This window comes from Hibiscus syriacus, unplaced genomic scaffold (genome assembly GCF_006381635.1).
Source record: "Hibiscus syriacus cultivar Baekdansim isolate YM2019G1 unplaced genomic scaffold, ASM638163v2 tig00111013_pilon, whole genome shotgun sequence".
Classification (NCBI taxonomy): domain Eukaryota; kingdom Viridiplantae; phylum Streptophyta; class Magnoliopsida; order Malvales; family Malvaceae; genus Hibiscus; species Hibiscus syriacus.
The window spans coordinates 2,183,637-2,208,460 of record NW_024062953.1 but is presented as its reverse complement, the minus strand read 5'-3'; the positions used below and the strand labels follow the sequence as shown (position 1 = coordinate 2,208,460).

At 33.3% G+C, this 24,824-nt stretch overlaps 2 protein-coding genes and 1 pseudogene across 3 annotated transcripts; 2 read left to right on the top strand and 1 right to left on the bottom strand.

Annotated features, from left to right (window-relative positions):
* The first annotated feature begins 2,423 nt into the window (after positions 1-2,423).
* LOC120150087 (nucleoid-associated protein At2g24020, chloroplastic-like) lies at positions 2,424-5,145 on the top strand. The gene is made up of 7 exons (XM_039162797.1): positions 2,424-2,578; positions 2,996-3,147; positions 3,993-4,093; positions 4,195-4,234; positions 4,353-4,424; positions 4,687-4,743; positions 4,835-5,145. Exons 1-7 carry the CDS (start codon positions 2,491-2,493, stop codon positions 4,913-4,915), a joined length of 591 nt encoding a protein of 196 aa, XP_039018728.1. The 5' UTR covers positions 2,424-2,490; the 3' UTR covers positions 4,916-5,145.
* A 57-nt stretch (positions 5,146-5,202) lies between these two features.
* Positions 5,203-9,063, bottom strand: LOC120150084 (annotated as a pseudogene).
* Positions 9,064-14,824: 5,761 nt separating this feature from the next.
* Positions 14,825-17,356, top strand: LOC120150086 (probable GMP synthase [glutamine-hydrolyzing]). 2 transcript variants are annotated; one of them, XM_039162795.1, is made up of 6 exons: positions 14,825-15,115; positions 15,298-16,165; positions 16,293-16,350; positions 16,458-16,541; positions 16,609-16,750; positions 16,826-17,356. In XM_039162795.1, the coding sequence occupies exons 2-6, from the start codon at positions 15,673-15,675 to the stop codon at positions 17,192-17,194; spliced, it is 1,146 nt and encodes a 381-aa protein (XP_039018726.1). In that variant the 5' UTR covers positions 14,825-15,115; positions 15,298-15,672; the 3' UTR covers positions 17,195-17,356. The 2 variants fall into 2 exon arrangements, with proteins under 2 accessions (XP_039018726.1, XP_039018727.1); XM_039162796.1 differs by having other exon boundaries at positions 14,825-16,165.
* The last annotated feature ends 7,468 nt before the right edge of the window (positions 17,357-24,824 follow it).

Here is a 24,824-nt window from a genome sequence, read left to right as displayed (position 1 = left end):
TAGATACGAACCCCATGGAAACATGTTCCATGCATTTAGGTCCTCTACCAATAATATTAGGTCCTTAGGAATAGGTTGTCTGGCCTATCTGCCTAAAAAGCCGGCATGCAAAAGTACTAAAAAGCATACTCGGACAACATTGACGTCATCCATCCGAGTAAAACCATATTTCTTATTAAATAATCTCGTCAAGTCGTCGACGTGTAAATTCGGCTTCTCCATTGACAGCTCCGGAAAAACCTGGGATAACCATGATGGGCGGGTAATATGACTAGTGTATCGACCTACATCATCGTGTCCGAAGCGTAGACTAGTGATTAAGCAAAACTCCTCCCGCCCAAAACACGTATACGCCGGTGGAAAATGAAACCATATCTCTTCATTACCACGCTTTATACTCTCGGGTAGATCGCTAGTCATGGTCTGAAGTCATAAATGGGTCAACATAGCATCTTCACCCGGATGTTGTACTTTCAGCCATGGCCCGAAGCAAGTATCCTCAAACAATTTTCTTTGTACATGTGAAAGCTTTGAGGCAATTGTATTGACTAGGCTTATTTTATTCCTTAAGGTCAATTGAGCCGAAAAAAAGTTCTATAAAAACAATAAACATACCAATTTAGATATACCAAAAACTACACTGTGAAGATATACCAAAAACAATAATAAACATAAAGAGTAGTAGTAGTTTATTCTTCAAACTTAAATTTGTAACACTGTGAATTTCGTATTTGTCTTTGTTTTTTGGTTGAAGTAATACAATTCATTCAAGTTTCAATTTGCAGAAGAAGAATAGTTTCTGAAACTTAAAATCGCAACACGAAAATGAAAATCGCAACACGAAAATGAAAATCGCAACACGAAAATGACTATCGCAACGCAAATTTGACTATCGCAACAAGATAATCGCAACGCGAAATGAAAATCGCAACGCGAAACTAAAATCGCGTTGCGATTTTGTCGTTGCGATTTTCATTTCGCGTTGCGATCCCCGGTTTCAAATAGTCATTGTCTAAAATTGAAACTTGAATGAATTGCATTACTTTAACCAAAATATAAAACAAAGACAAATATTAACTTTACAAGGTTAAAGACTAAACAGTTTAGCAGTATTGTCAGCAATTGAATGAATTTAATAAGCAATCTAAGTGAAATGATTAATCTATTATTGAAATTACCAGTAAACTTATCATCAATTTCAATATGAAAAACCTAATAATAATGCAAAAATTTCAAAATAAAAATAATTAAAAAAATTAACTCCCGGTGGTTGATTTTCCATTTCTGATCGTGAATGATTGTGAGGGTGGCTCTGAGAGATGGAGATAGATGAATTTCGCCGGAGATAGAGACGGATTTCGTCGGAGATGGGGACGGATGTTGCTGTAGAGAGTGAGAGATAGATATGAGACTGAGTTGTGATTTAGGGTTTTAGGTTAATAGTTACGATTACGGGATATATTAATATTCGTGTTTGGAATTTGAAAATAAAATATGCGTTGTGATACTAATGGCGCTTTGAAAATCGCATTACGATTTTGTATTATCGCAACGCGATAGTCAGAATCGCGTTGCGATTTTAGAAAATCGCAATACAATAGTCAAAATCGCGTTGCGAATCTGTAAACTGATTTGCAATACTGGAGATCGCGTTGCAATTTAGAGATCGCATTGCGATTTTGTTGGTCATTTTGACAAATCAAAAAAATTGATCAAATAGTATATTATAAGAATTTTCTGAGGTTATTTTCTCAAAAAATAAACATGTAATCTGTGTTGCTCTTACTGTTTGCTTTCTTCTGTTGAACTGTTTAAAAGCAACGGCATGCCCTTTCTTAAATCAAGTTGGCCATTTCCACCGTTGATGACACTTTGTGGTGCTCATTATGACTGTTTACAAAATCAGAATTTGATCTGGAATTGAAATGTGAAGGAGATGATGGTGTATATGAGGATAAATACTGAAATTGGCATGCAGAAAGGTTGGAACTTTCATGGGCTTAAATGGAGAGCTTTTAATTTTCAGCTGGACCATGAATCTGGGTTTGAACTTGTTTTGGAAGAACAAGTCGAGTAGCTGGCTTTTGTTGAATGTTGGACACATTATTTTGATGATGACTGCTTGTGGTCATACGGAAGTACATAAGTATTTGAACTGTTCGAGAGGTTGTTCTATTAATCCGGATAAAATATTAGTATAAAATTTTATTATAATACGACTTTTTTAATCTAATTTTATTCATTCCCAGTTACAAGATTCTATCTTGAAATCTGATGCCTTATCCGCTTGATCAACTTGGTTTCTGGGCCTTTCAAAGTTGGGTTGAAACTATGCAGCACCTTGAAACAAAATGGGGCCTGAGAATATCAGCCCTAAAAGTAAAAGAAATGAGAGAAAGAAAGCATACACCTTATCTTCTTCTGATATCTCTGTTTTTTGTGTATAAAGATCTGATTTTTTTTTCTGGGTGAAGAGAACCTTCAAAGGAAATGGCCTCGTCGAGTATTTTGACTGCTCAAATATCAAATCAACTTGGAACCTCTGATTGGAAAAAGCCCATCCCTTCACTCTCTCATGGTAACTCTCTCTCTCTCTCTTTGTTTGCTGAGAAAATACTCAAATAGAGGATCAGAATAGGCCATGATAAAAGTTTTGATTTTTATTTATGGGTTTGTTCTAGTGATTATTATTCATAAGAAATGAAGTATTAGCGTGGCTGAAATTGTTGTATTGAATCCCATTTTATTTATTTATTTTTAATAAAAAAGCGTTTGAACTTTCAGTTCCCCCATTTTAATTTTTATTGACAATAACCAAACAGAGGACTGTTTGATTTTCTACATGCTCTTCTTTGTACCCTTTTAGTGTGTATTTTACAGTTGTGTGTTTATCTTTATCAATTTTTCATGATTTATGATGTTAAATAGTGAATGCTAATATGCTCAGAAAATGAAAAAATAGTGAATTGTAATTTTTTCCACTGATGGCTTTCAGGTAACTTCAATTTGAATAAAAATCTAGCTGGTAAGCAGTTTTTATCAGTGTCGACTCCTACGAAATCCGGGAAGAGCTATAAATCTCTACGCGTGTACGGTTTGTTTGGAGGTAAAAAGGAAAATGGTGAGAAGGGTGATGAACCTTCCAAGGTAAGTTATGGTATCATTTGTTTGTTATCTGTACCACATGTTAATATTAACCAGTTTTTTACAAAATTGGCTGTATTGATATCTGACACCGACTAGCTTGCGGTTCGAATTACGAGGACGATAGCCTCTTTAGAATTGCTATAGTACAATCCATGCTTCATATTGTTGTGACTGTTTTATCATGATTAATGCCCCTTTGGTTAAACTAGTTGCTAATACTAGTTATGTTGGTCCCAACCTTGTCTATAATTGAAAATGATGCTTTAAATTATGCCTTAGGTGCTGTTATCCCTCAGTTTCAATGACCTTTTGAGTTTTTTTAAACTGTTTTTTTCGTATTTTGCTTATTACTGCTATTTATTTAATATAAACATGATGATAGCATATGATCTTGGTAGTTGGGTAGATCGATGTTGATACTGTATATGGTCTTTGTTTTGTGTATTTTATCCCTTATATTAACATAAGCTATATTTGCACTTCATGCTCATTGGATGCGTGTTTTATCCATTGTAAAGATAATGATTCATCGTGTTTTATCCAAAGAGGTTTTCTGCAAAATTAAGGGAGTCTAAGTCCATACGCCATGATTCATCATGTGTGTTTTATCTTTATAAAAACATGTTCATATGCATAGAGAGAGATTATGGCTCTAGTGTCTTATCATTAGATTTACACTGTTTCATAATCACAAATCCGTTTCGAAGTGCCAAAATTGATTGGCTGCTATACGAGCTTCATCATCATTCACAATTGCATTTGCACTTATAGTTAAAAGATTGCACCATGGTTGACTCTCTACCTCCTTGGAAACTAATGCGTCTTTCCTACTAATTTGATTTTAGGCAGGAATTCTTGGAAATATGCAAAACCTCTACGAGACAGTGAAGAAAGCACAAATGGTTGTCCAGGTTGAGGCTGTGCGAGTGCAGAAAGAACTCGCCGCGTAGGGATCTTTTCTTTTACCTGTTATTAATTTTACCATCTTAAACTTTTAATTTCTTTCTGTGTGTGATTTTTTCTTTTTTTTCCCATTCTGTAATGCAGAGCAGAGTTCGATGGCTACTGTGAAGGTGAGCTCATAAAGGTATATTATTTTACGGTTCTCTTTCTTTCGCGTTTGTTCTAGCAATGTTGTATACTCTGTTACTGATTTATATCTCAAGCCGGCTGTATGATGCATCTTTCTATTATTTTCTTTTCAGGCAACATTATCCGGAAATCAGCAACCTATACGCATAGAGATTACTGAGGCAGCAATGGAATTGGGTGCAGAGGTGAGTATGATTATTAAACTACTTTCCCACATGATTATTCGAGATTAATCCTCTATTATAGTCACGCTGTGGGTTCTTTTTGTTTTCAAAATCCTTCCAAGGAATGGTTCAGGGAAGAACTCCCACTTGTTTAGTGGGGTCCCAATACCGAGCCATCTCGGGCTGCAATTATAAGCCATTGAGAAGAATTTAAATGCCTTTTTGTGTGGTTTTGCTTGATTCGAATATCAAGTTGCTAACTTTTTATACTTGATTCTTGCAGAAGCTATCACTTTTAGTTAATGAAGCATACAAGGATGCACACCAAAAAAGTGTCCAGGTGATAATCTTGTAATCTTTCATAATTACTAGAGATGGAATCTTTTTCGAAATCATTTTGCCGATGATTTTCCGTTGTGCCATTTTCTTAGGCTATGAAGGAAAGAATGAGTGACCTTGCACAAAGCTTAGGAATGCCACAAGGTCTCAGTGAGGGATTAAAACAACAATAATCTCTCAAACATGCACCAGGATGGAGCTTGGTGAGGGATTGAAGCAACGATGATCTCTTGACCGGCTCTGGGGTTAGCTCCGATTTTGCATACCAACCAATGGTAGAAATGCTCGTTTTGTACTTTTTATTGTGAATTTGCATTGTGAGTTTCGTTTCCCTGATCGAACTCACACTCTGTTCTAAAACGCCTTGATGTTACATAAATTATCATCTCTATTTAGAGTTGAATTCATTGCCTTTCAATGTCATTTCCGATACCTATTTTCTAGGCAACCAAACATTGGAGAGAGCATTTGCCCATTGTTCATGGTGAATGTAGAACAAATTAAGAGCTTGCGCTCAAGATTGTCGAATGAATCCTAAACTCGAATAACACACTAATTAAATGGTAGCTGCAAAGAAATTCATATAGACTTGGGCAATTTTTCCCCTTTCAAGAAGGACCTGAAAAGAACGAAAGCTCTCCTGGGTTGAAACAATGGAACTTCATGGCCAGCTCCCCTGACTGTTGCAAAGGTTAGCCCTTCATAAACTTCAGTCCATCCTCCAACCTAAAAACCACATTTTTAGATAATCAAAATGGGAATTTTCTTGAAGAGAAAAAAAAAAGAATATTTTAGGATTTGAATACCTGATTTCCAGAATACCATGGATACCATGGAGTTTTGATGTGCAGATTGAGATGGCCAAGGGAAAACCTGGTGGCCGTCACTGGTACAATTGAATCTGTGTCTCCACTGCAACGACAGATTAATAATCATCAAATTGCAGTAAAAAAACTCAACCTTTAAAGCTCTAATTTCCCAACAGCAAACAAATGTCTATTGTCATTCATATGATTTGTGAATTGTTCTAAGAAAAACTCACCTGAAAACCCATATTCTTAGACCTGCTGAAATCAGCTCTTTGTATATTGGTAGCATAGAATTTTCAGAATCTTTCCAGTTTTTTATAAGAACATCACTGTCCAATGACAAAAAGGAACCATTTCAACAAAGAGCTGAAGTTAATGATAATCTAAAGTACTTGGAAAAATACCTGCAAGCAGTCCATTTGTAAGGAATTCCAGTAGTATTTGCATGCATAACCTTTTGCACGTCCGGCCGATTATAGTATCTCTCTGCATAGTTCTCAGTACACGGATCGTAACCAGAACCCCGTCGAAGCAAGAGAGTGTTTTTTAGCCTTATATGTTGCCGTGAACCGTTTGTCAACGCCAAGCAAGATGGAGTATAAATGCTGTACTGATCGATGTTGCCGAACTCGTGTTTAATGGCATAACTTACAGCATCATCACATCTTGCAGAGCTCTTCTCTTCTGTGAAATTGCAGTCTTTCATGATGGTTTTGTAAGTTTTATCTGAAATCATTGAATGGCTCCACCAGTATGTAACAGTTCCAATACTGTCAAAGTAATTATCTGTTACAGCATTTCCTACCTGTATATGATCAAACAATTTTTAAGCCTTTTGGTTGATTGTTTCTGGTAAGTTATGTATATGTCTGGTTTACATACCATAAATCCTCTTAGGTTGATGATTGAATTCGAGTGAGCTTTATTATAATCATGGATTTTCTTGGCTAACTGGGGAACATAATGCCCTACACAAACATTGATAGAAACTTGTTATAAGTTGAACAAAATTTCCGACCGAGAACGGCACTGGGATCCTTTTTTCTTTTACCTGCGTAACTTTCTCCGGCAATGTAAATTCCCGGTGCTTGTAGGTCGGAAATCTTGACATCCATCTGATGAGAAATATAAGAGCATCCTGAGCTGTGTCATGAACAAATTACTCTCATCAGGTTATAAGATCTCAAGAAAGCCGGTTCGTTGCAAAATCGAAACCGTTTAGTCACCTGTCCGATTGTCTCCGGAGTCTTTAAGATCGGAGCTCGTATTTGTGTAAGAGAATCCAACTCCAGCAGGTGATTCCAGGAACAAAATATTTGCTTCTGTAAACAACAAAAAACAAGAATTTTGTTTGATGAGCTAAATATAACTTGATACCTCTGCCATATTCAAACATAGATAGGAAATACAAGCATGAAACACACGTTGAACATGCGTCGAGTTCGGATACCGGATATTAAACGAGTAATAAACATTGGATAATTACCTGTATTCCACGAATATTTGTTAAGACAAAGGGATGAACCAGTCTTATTAATCCGAAATGGTCCGATTTCCTCTGATGCTCCATATGCAACAGATGAACAACCAGGTCCTGTGCACAGTGAGCCAAGGACATGTTCAAAATCATCAAATCACAGTGTTTATTACAACACAGAAAATAAAATCCTCAATTCCTAATTCACAAGAACTGATTACTTTTACTTTCACAATACACGGGAAAAACATGCAAACTTTGAGTACCGGGACAAGTTCTTGATGAACCAGGAAGAGATGTGACCTTTGAAATGAGAGGTTCCAATGGTTAAAAATGCATGATTTCAAGCAAGAAAGCAAAGCAACATCAAAGAGTGGTCCAGTTTCAGTCTCCACTATGTAAAACGTGACGCCTTCTATTCTTTGTCTAGCTAGCTACGCTAAACAACTTGCAGTAGGGTCAACCTTTGTGCATAGTGGAGCAGATACTGCAGAAACTTGGGCTCTCAGGGACCAATGAAATGGCCATTATTACCCCAGAATTTGTATCTAAATCACAGTTATTTCACCTTCCTTGAACTACATTCAAAATTCAAAGTCTTTGTTTACCCTAAACCAGTAGGTAAGATTGTGACTTCTATATAAATATATATCATGTATATAACATTTAATGGTGTCACTGGAGCAATCTGAGAAGGAACACCTACCTCCTTTGCTCTTAATAAAATATCTAAGCTGACAGTTTTCTTCTCAGATGTCAGCTTCTGTTATTAATGCCAGCTACGGACCCAATTTGTTATATTTTCATTAAACATCCCCAAAAAATTACAATTTGATCCACATATTTTTATACATTTAAAATATAGGTACTTAAATGACTAGATTAGAGTGTTTTAGGGTTAATTTAGAACCTGAGACATTGTTTTAAGGACTTATGGTGGACTTAACCCATTTAAAATACTAGTTGAATTCTTCCTCCATTTCAGGGTCAAACAGCTCGTGCAACCCCACATCATCATCATCACCATGTTCACAGAAATGCGCGTGCTTCAAAGAAACAAAAGGGAACTGTAGGAGAGTTGAGGCAAAGCTTTCTTCTTCTTTTTTCTCTACTTTCCATTGCTGCCTTCTCTCTCAAGTCAACACAAAGACAAAGAAGATAAAGAGAGGTGGAGGGTGCATTTTGCAGCAGAAGGCGTGGGAGCTTTGGACGGTTCCTAATGGGAAAAAGTTACTTCACTTTTGTGGTAGCTTTTTGGGGTTTCTCTTTTGCCTTGAGAAACAAGACTACCAGATACAAACAAATCGAATAAACAAAGTGACAAATGAAATTCTTCAGAGGGGAGAAACTTTTTTTGCTTGAGGGAATTATGATGGGGTTTTTTCAGTAAAAAAAAACAGGCATGAACGTCAGTTTTGTAGAAGGAATAAAGAACCCTAAAGAGGATACCGACAGAGAAAGAAGATGACGGGTCCCCACTAGGTCAAACAAATCGCAAATTATTCGGGTTTGATTCGATCAATATTTAATTCGAATCGATCTCAACAGTACTCGAGTTCGATTAGACTCGTTTACAGCACTATTCTCTAGTCTCTACCCAAATGTGGGATGTTTCAGTTTCAGTTTGCTAATTTGCTGTTACAGTGTTGAAGTTCATGGCATTGTGATTCAACAGATTTCCATTATCGTGCATGCAAGCTCGTACTACATGGTAAAACCAGAAACAGATGATACAGAAAAGAGACTGACCTCCATTGAGCCAAAGCACTAGAGGTTTCTTCTCAGCAACCGCAGTGGCTTCGATGAGCCAGTAAAAGAGAGCTCGGCCGTGTTTTTCGTCAACGGTAACGTAGCCCGAGAACTGTGAAAACGACACCGGCGGTTGCCCCGGAAGCGATGAGATTCGATCCATTTTTTGTTGTTTCCACACATCAGCAGCAGCAACAATGCCATCCACAACGTATGAAGCAAACAAGAAGATGAGGAAGCATTTACTTTCAAAGTACTTCACTGCTGCCATTTCGGAACCAATGATGCTCAAGGCTAATGCAATAGGTTTTATATATGGTGAATTAGCTGTGCATTACACCATGAGAGAGAAAGAAAGAGAGTCGAGGGGTCCATAACCCCTCATAAATGCATCACAAGACTCCATCTCTTGCCGATACTGTAATTTTGTAAATATATACTACTAGATAGTGTAAACCCCAATGGACAGGCATGCATTAACTTTCTAAATATGTAGTATCTTGAAGATATACTTAGCTAAGCAGTTTTGGCCTTTTGGGTTTTCTAAATATTAAGAAAAACGAAGATCTATTAAGTATTTAAATTTAAAAAATCAAAAAATTATTTAACTAATATTTAAACTAACAAAAAAACTAAATGCTTTTTACCAAAAAATTAAAGAAGTCACAACCCTCACACCCAACAAATGGTTATGTCTCTTATCAATCATATTTAAATACAATTATCTTATTATATAAAATAATATTAGTTTAAACATTATACCAAAAAATTTCATTTAATATTTGATAAAATATTTATTTTGATTTCACTTTTTCCTAATTCTTAATTTTTTATTATTTTATTAAGATTATAGTTTTCAGAATAAATCTCGTTTTTATTAACAATTAATGCTTATGTTGATGTGATACATTTATATGATTTAGAGTGATTATGTGACATTGTCTTTTTAAGTAAAAATCTAATACATATTATTAACGTGACGAAATAAACATATAAACACTTTACCACATGGCATGTGTCAATCATGTATGAGTCTACGAGTCTTCATTCTCTCTTTTTTTTGTAAATAAAAAAATTTAACTCTCAAAATTAATTCTACAACGATGCGCTTGAGAAAATTCCTCTATGTAAAGTGAAATCAAAAGTTAGATTCTCAATAATTAATTTTAAAATACTTCGGTTTTGTTTGTAATGATAAACTAGGTTAAAAAATCATGGCTTGAAGCACTCATCAATAGAGAATAAATATTTTTTAACATATGACATGAAAATAATTATAGAATGAAACGTTATGCGACTATTTAGAAAAAAATATTAAACACTATTCTTTAGTTTACTTTTTCGAATCTATGATTGCATAAAGCAACTCAACAAATATGCTAATTTAGCCTTTAGCCCCAAAATCCAAGCAGTAAAGCAAGGGAAGTATTGAATGTGACCCTTCAAGGGACTGTGGTAGCTACCTTTGAATGTGGTACAAATTCAACTGCAATGATTGGTCATATTGGAGGACTATGTATTGTACCCTAATACCACAAGCCTATAAGGAAAAGAAAGTCCCAAAGGAGCAGTCATTATCATCTCCTTCTTGCATGAAGTCTCTCGAATATGGTGTTTAAGAACATGCAAAGGCAAGTGGTTACACTTAAAACTAGACCATTAGGTTTGGATTGGAGGGGGTTGGTCCAACTTTCCAATTATTTGTTGCATCTTCCTTAACATCTCATCAAATTGTCAGTGCAAGTTGTTAAAACTTTTTTTTATATCATAATCCTATAACCCACCAAATTTTGCCTAATTATAGCCTAATTTATAGTTAGGGTTAAATGTTCTCGAATTGGGATGTTGAATGTTATTTTCGATTTGACGTGGAGGTTAACCTTTGTAGGTTAAAGGTCTTTAAATTTTGTTCCACTCAAGGACAAAACTAGGATCAAAAGATTGAAAGAGACAAAGATCTATTGAATATGTAAATTTAAAAATCTAGAAAAACAAATACCTTATTCGATTAATATTTAAACAAACAATGATCTAAAATATTATTCTACCATAAACATTTAGTGACGCATTCCCTCTCATCCATCAAATAACTCTGCCTCATTTGTTTAATGTATGTTTCATATTAAATTGGAGTTGATGTTAAAAAAAAAGTTTATCTGGGTAAAACCCAAAACCCCATGTGCATGCTTAACACATCTTCGTACTAACTCGATCCAATGTGGATCTCCATGGATCCCACAATTTCTATATATGTCCTACAACCTTCTCCTTAATTTTAACCCAAATACCATATAATAATATTAGATAATTAATTCAACACCCTTCAACTTGACATTCTAATATGATCCATGTCTTACATTACATACATATACAGTCAAAGTTTCATTAATAATACCAATTTAAAAGGGAAATTAAATTATTTTTCAAAGTTATACACTATCTCATTATGTTTTATCGAACTTAAATAATAATCCTGATGATAAAAGGTGAGATATTCTTTTTACATGATTTAAATACGAGTGATATTATTTATATAGTATGTGTGAGTTTATTTGTACAAAAAAGTAGAAGAAATATTTATATATGTACATATTAAGTAATAAAAACCGAGGGTCGAGATGAATTTAGATTGAAAGTTTTAAAAAATTAAAAATATTAAGAAAAAGAATGTGGGTAGACAGGGCCGGCCCAATACATGTGTCAGATGAGCGACGGCCCAGGACAGTATGTAGGGGCGATGGCCCAGGGCAGCATGTAGGGGCATAAGTAATCTATGGGCTTTTGAAAGGCTGTTTCCTGTTTTACAAAATATGGTTTATCTTTTGTCTACATGCAACAGGAAAGCGAGGAATCTTGTGGTATAGAAGTAGGCAAAGTATTTAGATGATTAAGGCTCCACGTTCACGAAATATCCAATGTTTTTGTCAACATATATCTCTAACATTGCTTTCAAGCCTTACGTACAATATTTACCAATTTTAATATTTTTAGCTTTTAGCTCATATTATTAATAGATGTGGGATCCCCAGGTTCATTCACCAATAAATTTGATTTTATGTCACACGGAAAAATTGTCCAATAAAATATTAGCGCACCATTAGTAAAATAAACAACTAACATAAAAAAACTCAAATTTTAGAATGGACACGCGCTCATCTTAAGGAAACCTTGCATCCGTCATTACTTACTAAAGTTGTTGATGATCAGTACGTCTTCTGAAAATTGTCACATTCTCCAGATATCTTCTGACATGTATTATAACATTAACACTAGATAAAAGAATAATTTACTCAACACTCATATATGATAAGATTTTTTTCGCCGTATTAGCTAACCAATTTTACGCACTACAAGCACATCAAAATCCCACTCGATTCGGTGCTAGCAATGGTAAAAAGAAAAACACGTCTAAGCATCGAAAGTCAATTTTCATAAAGTCTAGATTATCGTAAAATAATAGAGGTTTTTGCTTTAAAAAATGCACGAATGCATTGTTTTAGGTGATATTTGTAGGCTTGTAGGTTTTGGTTTGTATTAGTATTGATATTGTTTGACTATAATTTCTATTACATTTTTGTTTTAAAAAAATTATTTATGTTTTATCTATTATACGGTACAAGTATAAGGGCATAAAATTATTATCTCGCACGGGGCATTAAAACTCATTGGACCGGCCCTGTGGATACATGAAGTACACACACAGTCTCCGACTATAAGATGTTTTGTTTAGTTTTTCGACTATTAAAAGTTACAAAATGATAATATGGTTATTTATATGTTTCAAACTCTTATTTTCTCGTTAAAAATTTGACGTAATATGAGTTAGTCGTTAACTTGTTGATTAGAATATAATAAAATCATATTTTAATAATATCTACTTACACTGCCTTTGCCTTCAAACACTGACTCGATAGCAAAAATGTAAACGGAGATTTGTCCATACATGTAATCTAAAATTTAATACCACAAATACTTAAACTAATATAAGCTAAAACTATACTTCTGGAGAGAGTTGAATCATAGTATTCCCTTGATAATTTCGTCCCCAAATAAAACCACAATGTTTTTGGTTGGCTTCTGTTTAAGAAGAAAGTTTGCATATTGAAGAAACACTAGTGTTTGTTGACGGTGATGTGATTTTTAAGCCTCCTTTTTGGGGTTAGCTAATGATTAGGTTGAAGTTAGTGAAGCATTTGGTGAAAATCAGCTCTCTCTGCTTTGAACCCACAAATGCAATAAATGAAACGAATTGGAAAATGACAACCCATCACTTCTCTCATTTGGCACAGACAGCTTTTGGTCTGTTCAATAGAGATGTGGCAAATGAATGGCATGAGCAAGTGGATGGGTAAGTGCATTTATGGCCAAGGAGAAATTGTTATTATGGGTCCTGGGAAATTGTAATTTTAAAAGGACCCGTTGAACAATTTTCCACCCAGGCCCAATTCCATGGTTTCTGATGTATTAGTACCCGTTGACATCCATAGGGCCGCTTAGAGAAACGCTTAGTGAATCAGTCGCTGCAAGTCTTGAAGGAAAATAACCAATATTATCCATATAATCTTCAAATAACAGCCACCAAAACACACTCGTGCAAGTCTTATCACTAATCACTCAATATTATCCTGAAATAATGATATATAAATAGTCTTTAGATAATACGAATCAAACATATAACGATGAACAGACGTCAAACAAGTCTTATTACTAAAATAAAATCAAATATTTGTTTAAATATTATTTCTTTACGTTATCAAAAATAATTTTAAAACATGACAAAATGTGTAATTAAGCATATATAATATATTGACATATTGTTGATACGTACGCATGTTTCTATTGTGCCAATTTTGTGAAATTATATATGGTAAAAGGTTTAAATATGTTAATGGTCCTTCTTTTATTTCAAAATTTATAATATCCTTATATATATTATTTTTATGAAATAAAGTCCTTCCACATTTTCAATTAAAAATATGAATCTCTTTCTTAACTTATGTTTAAACTGATATCAATTCAATTAAAAATTATATTTTAAAAGATAATTAATTTTATCATAAAAATATTTTTATTTTTATATAAATTTTGAATAAAACAATTACAAAATATTGTTTGAGAAACAAACACAAGATCGATAGTTTTACATAAAATTTAAATGCCGTTTTTCTTGTAATCATTGGGAGGTCAGGACTTGTTGGTAAAATATAGGGAGATTGGCTGACGACTAGTGACTGAAAGTGACAATGACGACAACACGAAAGAGGACTTAGGGTTAGAAAAGAAGGATTTTTAAGAGAAAAATATATTTTAGATTCTTTTTATGAGGAGGGTGAAAAATATAAAATTTTGAAAGTTCAAGAGTTATTTTTAAAATTAACTTTTTAATCATGTAGCGTTATTGAATTAACGGAAGTTTACGATCTAATGATCAAAATATAATAAATTGATAACATAAAGACATAATAAAATTAACTCTCAATGTTTATATAAATGATCATTTTACCTATATTTTTTTTTGAAATATTTTAGTTCTCAATATTTCAATTTTTGGTCAATGAAAACTAGTAGTTGGCTAGTGAGCAACATGTGTTACCGACGTGACACGTATCATGTATTCACTTTGATAACATGACACGCGTACATCAATATTTACCTACAGTACTAGTTGCATGAAAAGGTTTTTTTAATATTTTTATTTTATTTTTAAAATAAAATAAATAAATTTACATACCAAACCAACGATAGAAAATGAATGCAATGACAATAACAATAAAGAGACATATAAAGAATTTAAAGAATAAGAGAGGAATTTTGAGAGAAAAAATAAATAAAATTTTAATGGGTGACAATGAATTTTTGAAAGTTTAGTCATCAAAATTAAAATTTAACAAATTTTTAATATGTTACGTCAATAATTTTACGGAGATTAACGTCCATAATGTATAACTTGAAAACATAAGTGACCAAAACCAAACATTTTCTAAATATGTTACTAAAATAGAATATATCTAAAACACAAGGAACCATCTATGTCGTTTACCCATAAACAAAAGGTTAATCTTCACTCATCTCTCTCTTCCTGTCATTGGTTCTTTGCGTCTCTTTCTAAATGATAGAAACAGTAATGTAGAGAGTGATATTCAATTCTCATCGATCGAACCCCTTTTCTTTGATTTCTCTTCAGCTCTCGTCGAGTTTTCTCCCTCACTTTCTCTCATTTTCTCCGGTGAAAGGAAGGAAGAAAGAAAGTATGGAATCGCCTGCTTATTTTATCTCAAGAGAGTGAGTGGAAACGACACAGTTCCAGCACCAAATACTGCAAAAGATTTTCTTTTGAGGTAATCATGGCTCTATTTATTTTTCCACTATGCAGAGTGGAATCTCTGTTATTCGAGGCTAAATTTGAATGCATATACAACTCGATACCATTTTTTGAACTGTAAAGCTTGAACCTTTAACTTCTGCTTCTTAAAAAGTGGTCTCATTTTTTTTTAACTTTGGTTTGGGTATTGGTTTTTAGGGTTTTTTCTTGCTCATTCTTGAAGATTTTGGGTATTGGTTTTGGATGGAAATGAGAAATGGCTGTGTGGGAGTTTTAGGATTTGGGTGAAGCTTAGAGTGGTAGAGTTGTAAATTTAAGGAAGTTTTGTGGGGTGGGTAGCTGGGATCTGTTTTGGGAGCTTTGGAGAAGATTAGTGCATGTGTGTGCTGTAAGTACAAAATATCTATGTAATTCTTTGGTGTTAAAAGGGTTTTCAAATTGCTTTAAGCTTTGTGTGTATTAGGAATATGATGATTGTACTGGATTTCATTAATGAATTTTGAGGATTAGATAGGCAAAATTTGAGGGATTGGAATAAACCAGGAGCTAGTAAAGTGGGAGTGGGATCGGAATATGTCCGATGGTCCGAGGTTGAGGTCGATGAATGTGGCCGATTCCGAGTCAAGGCCCGTACTGGGACCTGCAGGAAACATGGCACCTGGTTCATTGGGTGCAAGAAAACCAGTTTCAAAGCCTATGAGAAAGGTTGAGAAGTCTCTGGTCGAGGTTGAGGTCTCCGTAGCAGAGGAGAAAACAGTCCTTCCATCATCTACTGTTAGTTCACTTTCAAAGACGCATTCTGCTAGCGTCTCTTCTATGCTTCGATGGCACGAGCAGTTGTTACATTCTAATTTATCATTAGATGCTTCGTGTTCATCTGATGCTTCCACTGATTCCTTTCATAGTAGAGCATCCACTGGCAGGTTAATCCGGTCATATAGTGTAGGGAGTAGGAGGAAGCAGTACGTATCGAAGCCGAGAAGTGTTGTTTCCGATGGTGGTTTGGATTCACCACCCGGTAATCCACACCAGAAGAAGAGATGTGCTTGGGTGACACCAAATACAGGTGTGTGAACATTTTCTTCATAAGTCTGCTTTCAACTGTATTATTAGTCACAGAACCTTGCTCTAAGCATTGATTTTGAGCAGATCCGATCCGAGTTATGCCGACTTAGTTTTGTTTTTGGGATCAGATCCGAGTTATGCTGCCTTCCATGATGAAGAGTGGGGAGTCCCTGTACATGATGACAAGTATGTTATCGTGATATTGGCTGTATCCGGTTACCGATTAAACTAGCTAGCTCTCCGATAACGTTCACTCGAATAGTAGTTTAGTTGATGCTATTTTGCACATGCAGGAAATTGTTCGAGCTGCTTGTACTTTCGGGTGCATTGTCTGAACATACATGGCCTGCTATCCTAAGCAAACGACATATATTTAGGTACCGTTCCCACAGAATCTCCGTCTTACTTCCGTCGGATATGCCTCCTTATTTCCGAATTATGCAGGGAGGTTTTTATGAAATTTGATCCTGTTGCTTTATCAAAGCTAAATGAGAAGAAATTAATAGCACCTGGTAGCTTGGCAAGTTCCTTGTTATCAGAACTAAAGCTGCGGGCTATCATCGAGAATGCACGCCAAATATCCAAGGTAGTTCCTTGTTATCCAAGTCATTCATATGATTATCATTTGAAGCTAATTTTTTGCAGGTTTATGCGACTCCAGGTTATAAACGAGTTCGGGTCATTCGATGAGTATATTTGGAGTTTCGTGAACCACAAGCCCATAGTTAGCAGATTCCGATATCCTCGCCACATTCCAGTTAAAACTCCGAAAGCAGATGTCATAAGCAAAGATCTGGTAAGAAGGGGTTTCCGAAGCGTTGGGCCGACGGTAATCTACTCGTTCATGCAAGTGGCCGGAATGACAAACGACCATCTCACAAGTTGTTTCAGATTCCAGGAGTGTATAACAGCAGCAGAAGGAAAAAAAGAGAATGTGATTGAAGATACGCCCGAAGAGAAACAAACCGATAATGTGATTGGATCGGAATTATCGATAGCTATGGATGAATTGAGTTTCTCTACAGAATGATGTTGGGTGGTACCCGATGGCAGATCTTTGATATATGCTAATCTTTACTATTTAGGTAGTAATGAAGGCGTGTATAAAAATTTCCATGAATACTCATGCATCATGAATTCTTCTACATTGTAGATTCCTAAAGAGCAAATTAAAATTTAAGATACGGAGATCGCGAGAATGGGTTGCCATAACCTTGTTCCACACGGCAACGTACGTAGGATTTTATATTAAGGTAAGATAAAGAAAATCTTGTAAAATTTTGGATAAAGTACACAAATGGTCCTCCTATTATAGGGTATTATTTTGTTAAGTCTTCTTACTATTAAAAGTTACAAAATGGTCATTCGACTAAAAGACATTTTTAATTGTCCTTTGACTATTAAAATTTATAAAATGATCATCCGACCATTTATATGTTTTAAACTCGTCATTTTTTGTTAAAAATTGATGGCTTTTTGAGTTGGACATTAACATGCTGATTGAGATATAATAAAATTCAACCCAAAATTGTTTTAGGTGTATTTTGTGGATCGAATTTCCATTTGCATTATATCGTCGAGTAGGTGCTTGAAACATTATACTGTCGAGCCAGTGCTTGAAAGCAACGATGGTGCCAGTAAACATCATTAAACTATAATTTTATCATATCTCAGTCAGTAGGTTAACATATAGCTCAAACAGTCATAAATTTTCTAACAGAAAATGACGAGTTTGGAACATATAAACAGTTAGATGATTATTTTGTAACTTTTAATAGTCGATGAACTCAACAAAACAATTCTCTATAGTCGGGATCATTTTGTAACTTTTAATAGTCAAAAGACTCAACAAAGCAATGTCCTAAAATTGATGAACTGTTTGTGTACTTTATCTTAAAAATTTAAGGAGCGCGAAAACATATTTTCAATAGAAAATATAAAGAAAATATCTAAAATATATATGATTTTGAAATTTTCAAGAGCAACTACTTCTCCATCTACCTCCTTCTAAGTTCGTCCTTATCAAACAAATTGATGAAGTATGAAAAAAATTAATATATATATATATATATATATATAATATTAGTTAACATTTAATGATTTGACTTAATAGATATTAGATTTAGATTTCATGTGTTATTATGATTTGGTTATATGGTAAAGAACATCTTATTAGTTAAAAAAAACTCCTCAAAAATCTTCATTTGATCTTATTCTACGTACAGAAATGAGATAAAAAAAAACTATTTTTAAGATCAGATTTATAAATCTGTGAAGATGGATTATATCCTACCCAAAATCATCTTAGTCGATTGAAAAAAAATCAAAATTCTAATAAATTTCATTTGATTTGTTTCCATTTTTGAGGTATATTACAATTCAATCATATTTCCCGAAACGTGGCTCGTGAATGAGAAGCAACAATGATGTTTCAGAGCCAACTCAGTACCCATGGACAATAACACATATCGAGCAGTCAATTGGTAGCTTATCTCCGCAATAAGATAAGGTGTTAATTCAGCCAGCATGTTGATGTTGGTCAACTTTCCTTTCAAACATTCAACTTGTCTCACAAAATCTTGTAATGATTTACTCCATCAAATCTTAGCCTCACAAATATTGTTTTTTAAAAGCATCCCATTTCAACGAAAACTTATTCCCAGAATTCAAGTTCATCAAGCAACATATCTGGAACGTGTCATCATGAAAACAACAAACCCACTGCTTTTGTTATGTCTACTTCTTGCTGATAACGACATAGACCAACCAAATACTGACGAGTAAATTTGTCTGTAATCACTCGGGATTCAATCATTAAGCCACAACTGTGTTGATAACAACAATTTTATCTCGTGAAAAAACGATACTGATTGAGTGTTTGAAAGGACAGAGAGTGAATAATCACGTGGTAGAAGAAAAAGGGTCAGCCAATTATAGACGTTTTATACTTGATTGAGTGTATTTATAATATAGTATTTAGTATATTTGTGTGAGTTATAGATCCATCTTGTAGATAAACAAATAAGATGTTTTAAATTTTGATACGTCGTACGTGAGTCTGTAAGAGATTTTATTTATACATTATAGTCGACTAAAAATCTATATTTGGGGGATGTAAGTTAGTTGGGGCCATGGATGGTTGAAAGGTTTCTGGAGGTCATCTCCGGGATATAAAAGACTGTTGCAGTGGTGATGGGTTTTCTTTATCTTCTTCGATTAATACCTGAATGTTCATCACATGAAAAGTCTTGTTCCCCCATGCGGATAACGTACACAAACGTGCTAGTCAGGGTTTAAAAAAAGTCCGCGACCGCGATTTCTTCCGCGATATAGTGGTTTCGTCGCTGTCCGAGTTACCCGCAACGGACGCAATAGCGTCCGCGACGACCGTAATAGTGCCTATGACGGCCGCAATCACGATAAATCCGAAATAACCGAAAACGCGACCGCGACTGCGATTTGAAACCCTGGCGCTAGTTCTCACAATATCCTTACCTGATATCAGAAACTACTAACTTCATGCACATGGATTATGTTAAGGTTTGGAATGATTGAACATGAATTCATTGTCTGTGGGAAAACGATATCTGGCCGACATGCTCCCGATGCTAAGGTTGAGTTGTTTGGCGGACATTTATACAACGTTGTTTGTTGGAAAATATGAATCCGTTGTTTGTTGGAAAATATGAATCCTACAAAAACAAATGACTAGAAAAATAATTTCAAAGGAATCAAAATCAAATTTAATTATGTCATAGTAATTTTTTTTTCATAAAAGTAAATATGTTTCGATTAATGTATCACATAATACACTTAAGTATTGAAATTAAAATCAGTGTATATTACTTCTCGAAAAGATGGATTGAGATCAATTTTTTTATATATTTTAGTCTGACGATCAGAAAATAATTCTTCAAAATAATTTTAAAAAAAGTTTTTACGTAAGGTATAAGAAAAAATAAAAAATATATACTACTTTGATAATTATCTCTCTTAGAAATAAAAATTAACTTCTATTTATAACCTTAAATTAGGGATAAAATTATAAATACTAAACATATTCCCTATTTACTGGATATCATCTCACCATAATATTTAGAGGAGATGGTAAGGGTTTCTTTGAGTTTAACCACATATGGACGAGGTATTGAGACGTGTTCTTATTTTTTGAAAATTTTATATAATTTAGATATTCATTTTTATTATTTTTAATTATTTAATTTTGTACATTTTTTATATACTTTTTAAATGTTTATATCTCTCGACATAAAATGTCAAGTTTGTTAGAATGGAGAATGGAGCAGTTTTAGATCCTAATTATGAGTACACTCAGCAAGAAACCTTATTAAGGGTTAAATTAAGCACCCAATTGATAGCTTATCTTTGCAATAATTAAGATACTAATCAACACTAAGTGTTGGGTTAAGTTTCCCTACATATGTATTCCACCTGTCTGTCACGAGATTTTTCTCCATGTACCTTTCAATGCTGTCAACTAATTCACTCCTACTATCTCCACGTAATCACAGATGTTTCCCAGGAGATTTCATAATCTGTTTACTTCATCAAATCTCAGCCTCAGAAATAATGTTTTTAAATCATTGAGTTTCAAATACAGAATTCAAGCTCATCAAGAAACATCTGAACGGGTCATCATGACGAGATTTCAGTACAGCAAATCCAATGCTTTTGTTATCTGCTTCATGCTGATGAAGACTGTGACCTATCAAGTACTAACAAGTATTCTTGCACCAGAGATGGGTTTTTTAACGGTGTTGTTGGGTCATTGCATCATATGATTTCGTGTGCATGTTTGGTTTTCTTTTTCCTCTTTAATTCCTGGATATTCATCCAATGAAAAGTCTTATTCTCCACGCAAATAACGTGCTTGAACATGTTAATTAATTCTCACAACAATCATACATGCTATTACTAATTACTACCAACTCTCCATGCAAACGTTTTTACTTCAAATATATATACATACTATACGTGTCAAAGATTCGAACCCAAACTAAGGTGAGTGACGGTGACAATGTGTGCGTGTGAGGGACATGTCTTCCTTTATTCGGTTAAATAGGGAGGAAAAAAACACTATATAAACATTTCACTTAATCTTTTTCCTTTCCAGCGTGAGATTTCCACCTTTGCATTACTAACCGTTTGAGAGGGTTCAGCTATAAATAATAATAAAATGCGAGTCAAGGTATAATTGTTATACTATCGATTTAAAATTAAAATATTATGAGATTAATTAGAGTCTAATTTTATTAATTTTAAATTTAATAATGACTTAAAAAGTATTTAAATAAAAGAATGTATAGATTAATTTGTCTAGTTTCAAATTAACAGAGATCCAAGAAATATTCAAATCAAAAACTTAATTCTCTTTGTATTAAAACTGAGGGTCTAATAACAGTCGACCTTGTTTTTAGAATTATAAAGAAATAGAACGTTTGTTTGATGATCAGTTCACGAACAATTTAATTTATAATATTTTTTAATTAAATAAGTAAATATAAATAAGATTTTGGACATTTGTTTATTATGTAAACCAAACATAAATAAGATATCATTTACACTTATAAGCAATTCATTTATGTTTGTTTAAAATTTATTTATTATCTCTAAATTCATACCTATATATCACTATGTTTACTTCATGAATATATTATATTAAATATTAAAGAATATAATATATACCTAGGAAGTGTTTATATAATGTCCAAAGTTCATGTCACATCCAAGCCTGCCATACATTTCGTCGTGGAGGAAAGTTTATATGTTAATTAATTGAAATTAATTAAAAAACCGAATCGTTTACGTTGAATTATCCTCTCCTTTTTTAAAAAGATAAAAGAAAAAAAACATTTTGTGATTTAAAGTCCAATATGTCGTCCAACGGCGCATGCAAGATAGGCATGCCTAATTACGTATGCAAAACACAAGTAAACAAATAAGGACTTGGATAAGAATTTCCCTAATTTTTTATTATAAAAAGTTGTTAGTGCAGTGAGTTGTTGCTCACACCAAATATTTATATCTATTTTGTATTCGTGGGAGTTGGATATTATAGTGCGTAACTTTATTTTTTAGTTAATTGTACATGAGGTTTCTAAATTATAACTTTAATTTTAAATTAATTTTTAAAATATTTTATATAAATCTTCAATATTATGATTTCATTTTAAGTTATTCTCTAAATCTTAGAATATTCTACATTAATCATCAACTTATCAGTATCATTTTGTTTTGATCATTTCGTTACATGGCATTAATTTTACCCTTTTATATTAAATATTCGTTCATTTAAATTATTTTTTTAATTTTTATATGGTATAAATAAAGCTTACCTTTATATATATATATATATATATATATCAAAATTCATTATATAATATTATGAGAAAAAATTAGTTTATTTGGATCAATAAGGAAATTATTTTCTAAAATTTAGTGTTTGCTAACATCTTAGATCCAATATTTTTTCATACATACATATATATATATAATCTATGGGCTCTTTGAGAGTGGGTAGAGATAAAAACAGAGAAGCAAATGGTTAGTTTGTAGGTTGGTTTAGAAAAGCTGTGGACGGACGAACTCAGTTGCACACACATTTATTTATCTGTTCTCTGATTCTTCTTCCCGAGAGCGTTATTCCATTTTTCATTTCGTATGCTGACAGTTGCAGTTATTGGATAACACATCTCACGTCATCTTCTTCCTCTTGCCTTAATTTCTGCACTAAATTCATTACACCCTTACATCTTTGTTCTTGCACATATATACCTATCTTTTTTCTTTTTACTTTTTAAAGATTTTTCAGATTGAATGATTATTTAATAAATGATGGGTTTTATTCATAAATGATTTTAATTTATTATAATAATTTAGAATTTAAAAAAAACACGTTGCAACGAGCTAAAACCATTTATAAAAAATCAAGTAATAGTAGAAAAAATAAAACAGAAGAACAAGTGTATAGCGTGTCGGACATGAAGCTTATGAATCAGAACCTGACCCAGAAACAACCGGTTCTTCTTTCCTTGTCTTTCTCGTTTTGTCCTAATCCCCGGGTTTTTTTTTTGGATTAGTGTACGATTATCAATTTTTGTTTTGGTGAGACTCTAAAACCTTGAACCTAAAGAAATATAAAAAAAAAAATAATTTGATTAACTGATCAAATACATTTATTTTTATTATTATACAATTTGAAAAAATGGTTTTTGAAAACTTGTAATAAGGGTATTAATTATTTTTTAAGTTATAATTTTAGGGTTATATCACTAATTATATTATATATTATAACTTAGTTTGGATTAGTTTAATTATAATGAAAGTTGGACAAAAGAAAATTAGATGAAGGTGGAAGTGGAAGTGGAAGTGGAAGTGGGAGGCGGCGTGCCGCCAAAAACGAGTTTTGGCTTTGGCTGCTGCATTTGACTAATGATGTGTCATGTCATGCATGCACCCATTTGTTTTCTGAAAGAGTGATTTTTAATTTTAACCCAAATACTGATAAAATTAAGTGAACCTATTTAATCAATTTTATTAGTGTAAATTACTTATTTAATCATCTATTTGTTTTTATGTTTTATTTTGATCATCAAACAATTTAAAATTATACTTAACATTCTGTTTCATTTATGTTATTATGTCATTAAATTTGACCTTTAACTCAAGGGAGTTGATGGTGTAATATAATATAATAATAGTTTTAATCCTCAAATTTTGCGCATTTTATAAAACTGGTCTTAATTTGAAATAATTCAATGAAATCCTTAATATTTGAAAATCTTTCAATTTGTTCCAACATAAAATCCTAAAATCTCCTAAATCTCAGTCGTCGTTGCTCACTTTCTCAACCGATGTCGTTGCCTTTTTGCGCTGGTCGACCCCTTACAGCGACGTTCAGTCCTTACGGCCACCAGACTCAATCACATCCTTCGTGAAAACTAGGTTTCCGACGAATGACTGAAATCTAGGACTAAGGGACGTCAGAGGACTGTGAGGGTGAAAAATGTAGAGAAAGAAAATTGATGGGAACGACGAAAATACAGTGTCAGAAGGTGTGTAGTTTGTGAATGAGCAACGATGAAGATGAATGAGTGGAGATGTTACGATAGCATAATTAAGAAAAGTTGCGACGAGAGTCTAGGGAAGTCATTCGATGAATGGCGACATTGTTTTGACTTATGATATCAAAAAGGGGTAGTTGTGAAATTTTGGATGGAAGATAACTCAAGAAGAGATCGAGCGGTAAATGAAGAATGAACGACACTGTCAAGACAGCGGTGGGAGTTATGAAGAATGTGAGATGGTTGGTAAAGATGGAATTGGTATAAATAATGATATTTACACAATAAGTACCTAAATTTTAATAATTTTGAAATCAAGACACTAAATTATTATTAAGTTTATAAAATATTTCAAACTAAAATGAAAACTAAATTGATAGAATTTTATAAATATTGGATATTTTTAAATTAAGATAAATTTAATAGAATCTGCATGTTTTTGAAACTAAAATTATTATCATACCAATACAATATCATCAATTCAGTTAAGTCAATAGTCAAACCTAACATTAGGTGACAAAATCAAAAATAAAATGTTACGTTCGATATGATTTTAAAAGAAAACATAATTAAGTGACC

What these genes read in the sequence shown, in the direction of transcription:
- LOC120150087 (XM_039162797.1), top strand. Translation starts at nt 2,491, where the DNA reads ATGGCCTCGTCGAGTATTTTGACTGCTCAAATATCAAATCAACTTGGA. An exon ending in CATCCCTTCACTCTCTCATG is followed by an intron (nt 2,579 to 2,995) that starts GTAACTCTCTCT and finishes GATGGCTTTCAG; the next exon opens with GTAACTTCAATTTGAATAAA. An exon ending in AGGGTGATGAACCTTCCAAG is followed by an intron (nt 3,148 to 3,992) that starts GTAAGTTATGGT and finishes ATTTGATTTTAG; the next exon opens with GCAGGAATTCTTGGAAATAT.
- LOC120150086 (XM_039162795.1), top strand. Translation starts at nt 15,673, where the DNA reads ATGTCCGATGGTCCGAGGTTGAGGTCGATGAATGTGGCCGATTCCGAG. An exon ending in GTCCCTGTACATGATGACAA is followed by an intron (nt 16,351 to 16,457) that starts GTATGTTATCGT and finishes TTGCACATGCAG; the next exon opens with GAAATTGTTCGAGCTGCTTG. An exon ending in ATGCACGCCAAATATCCAAG is followed by an intron (nt 16,751 to 16,825) that starts GTAGTTCCTTGT and finishes ATGCGACTCCAG; the next exon opens with GTTATAAACGAGTTCGGGTC.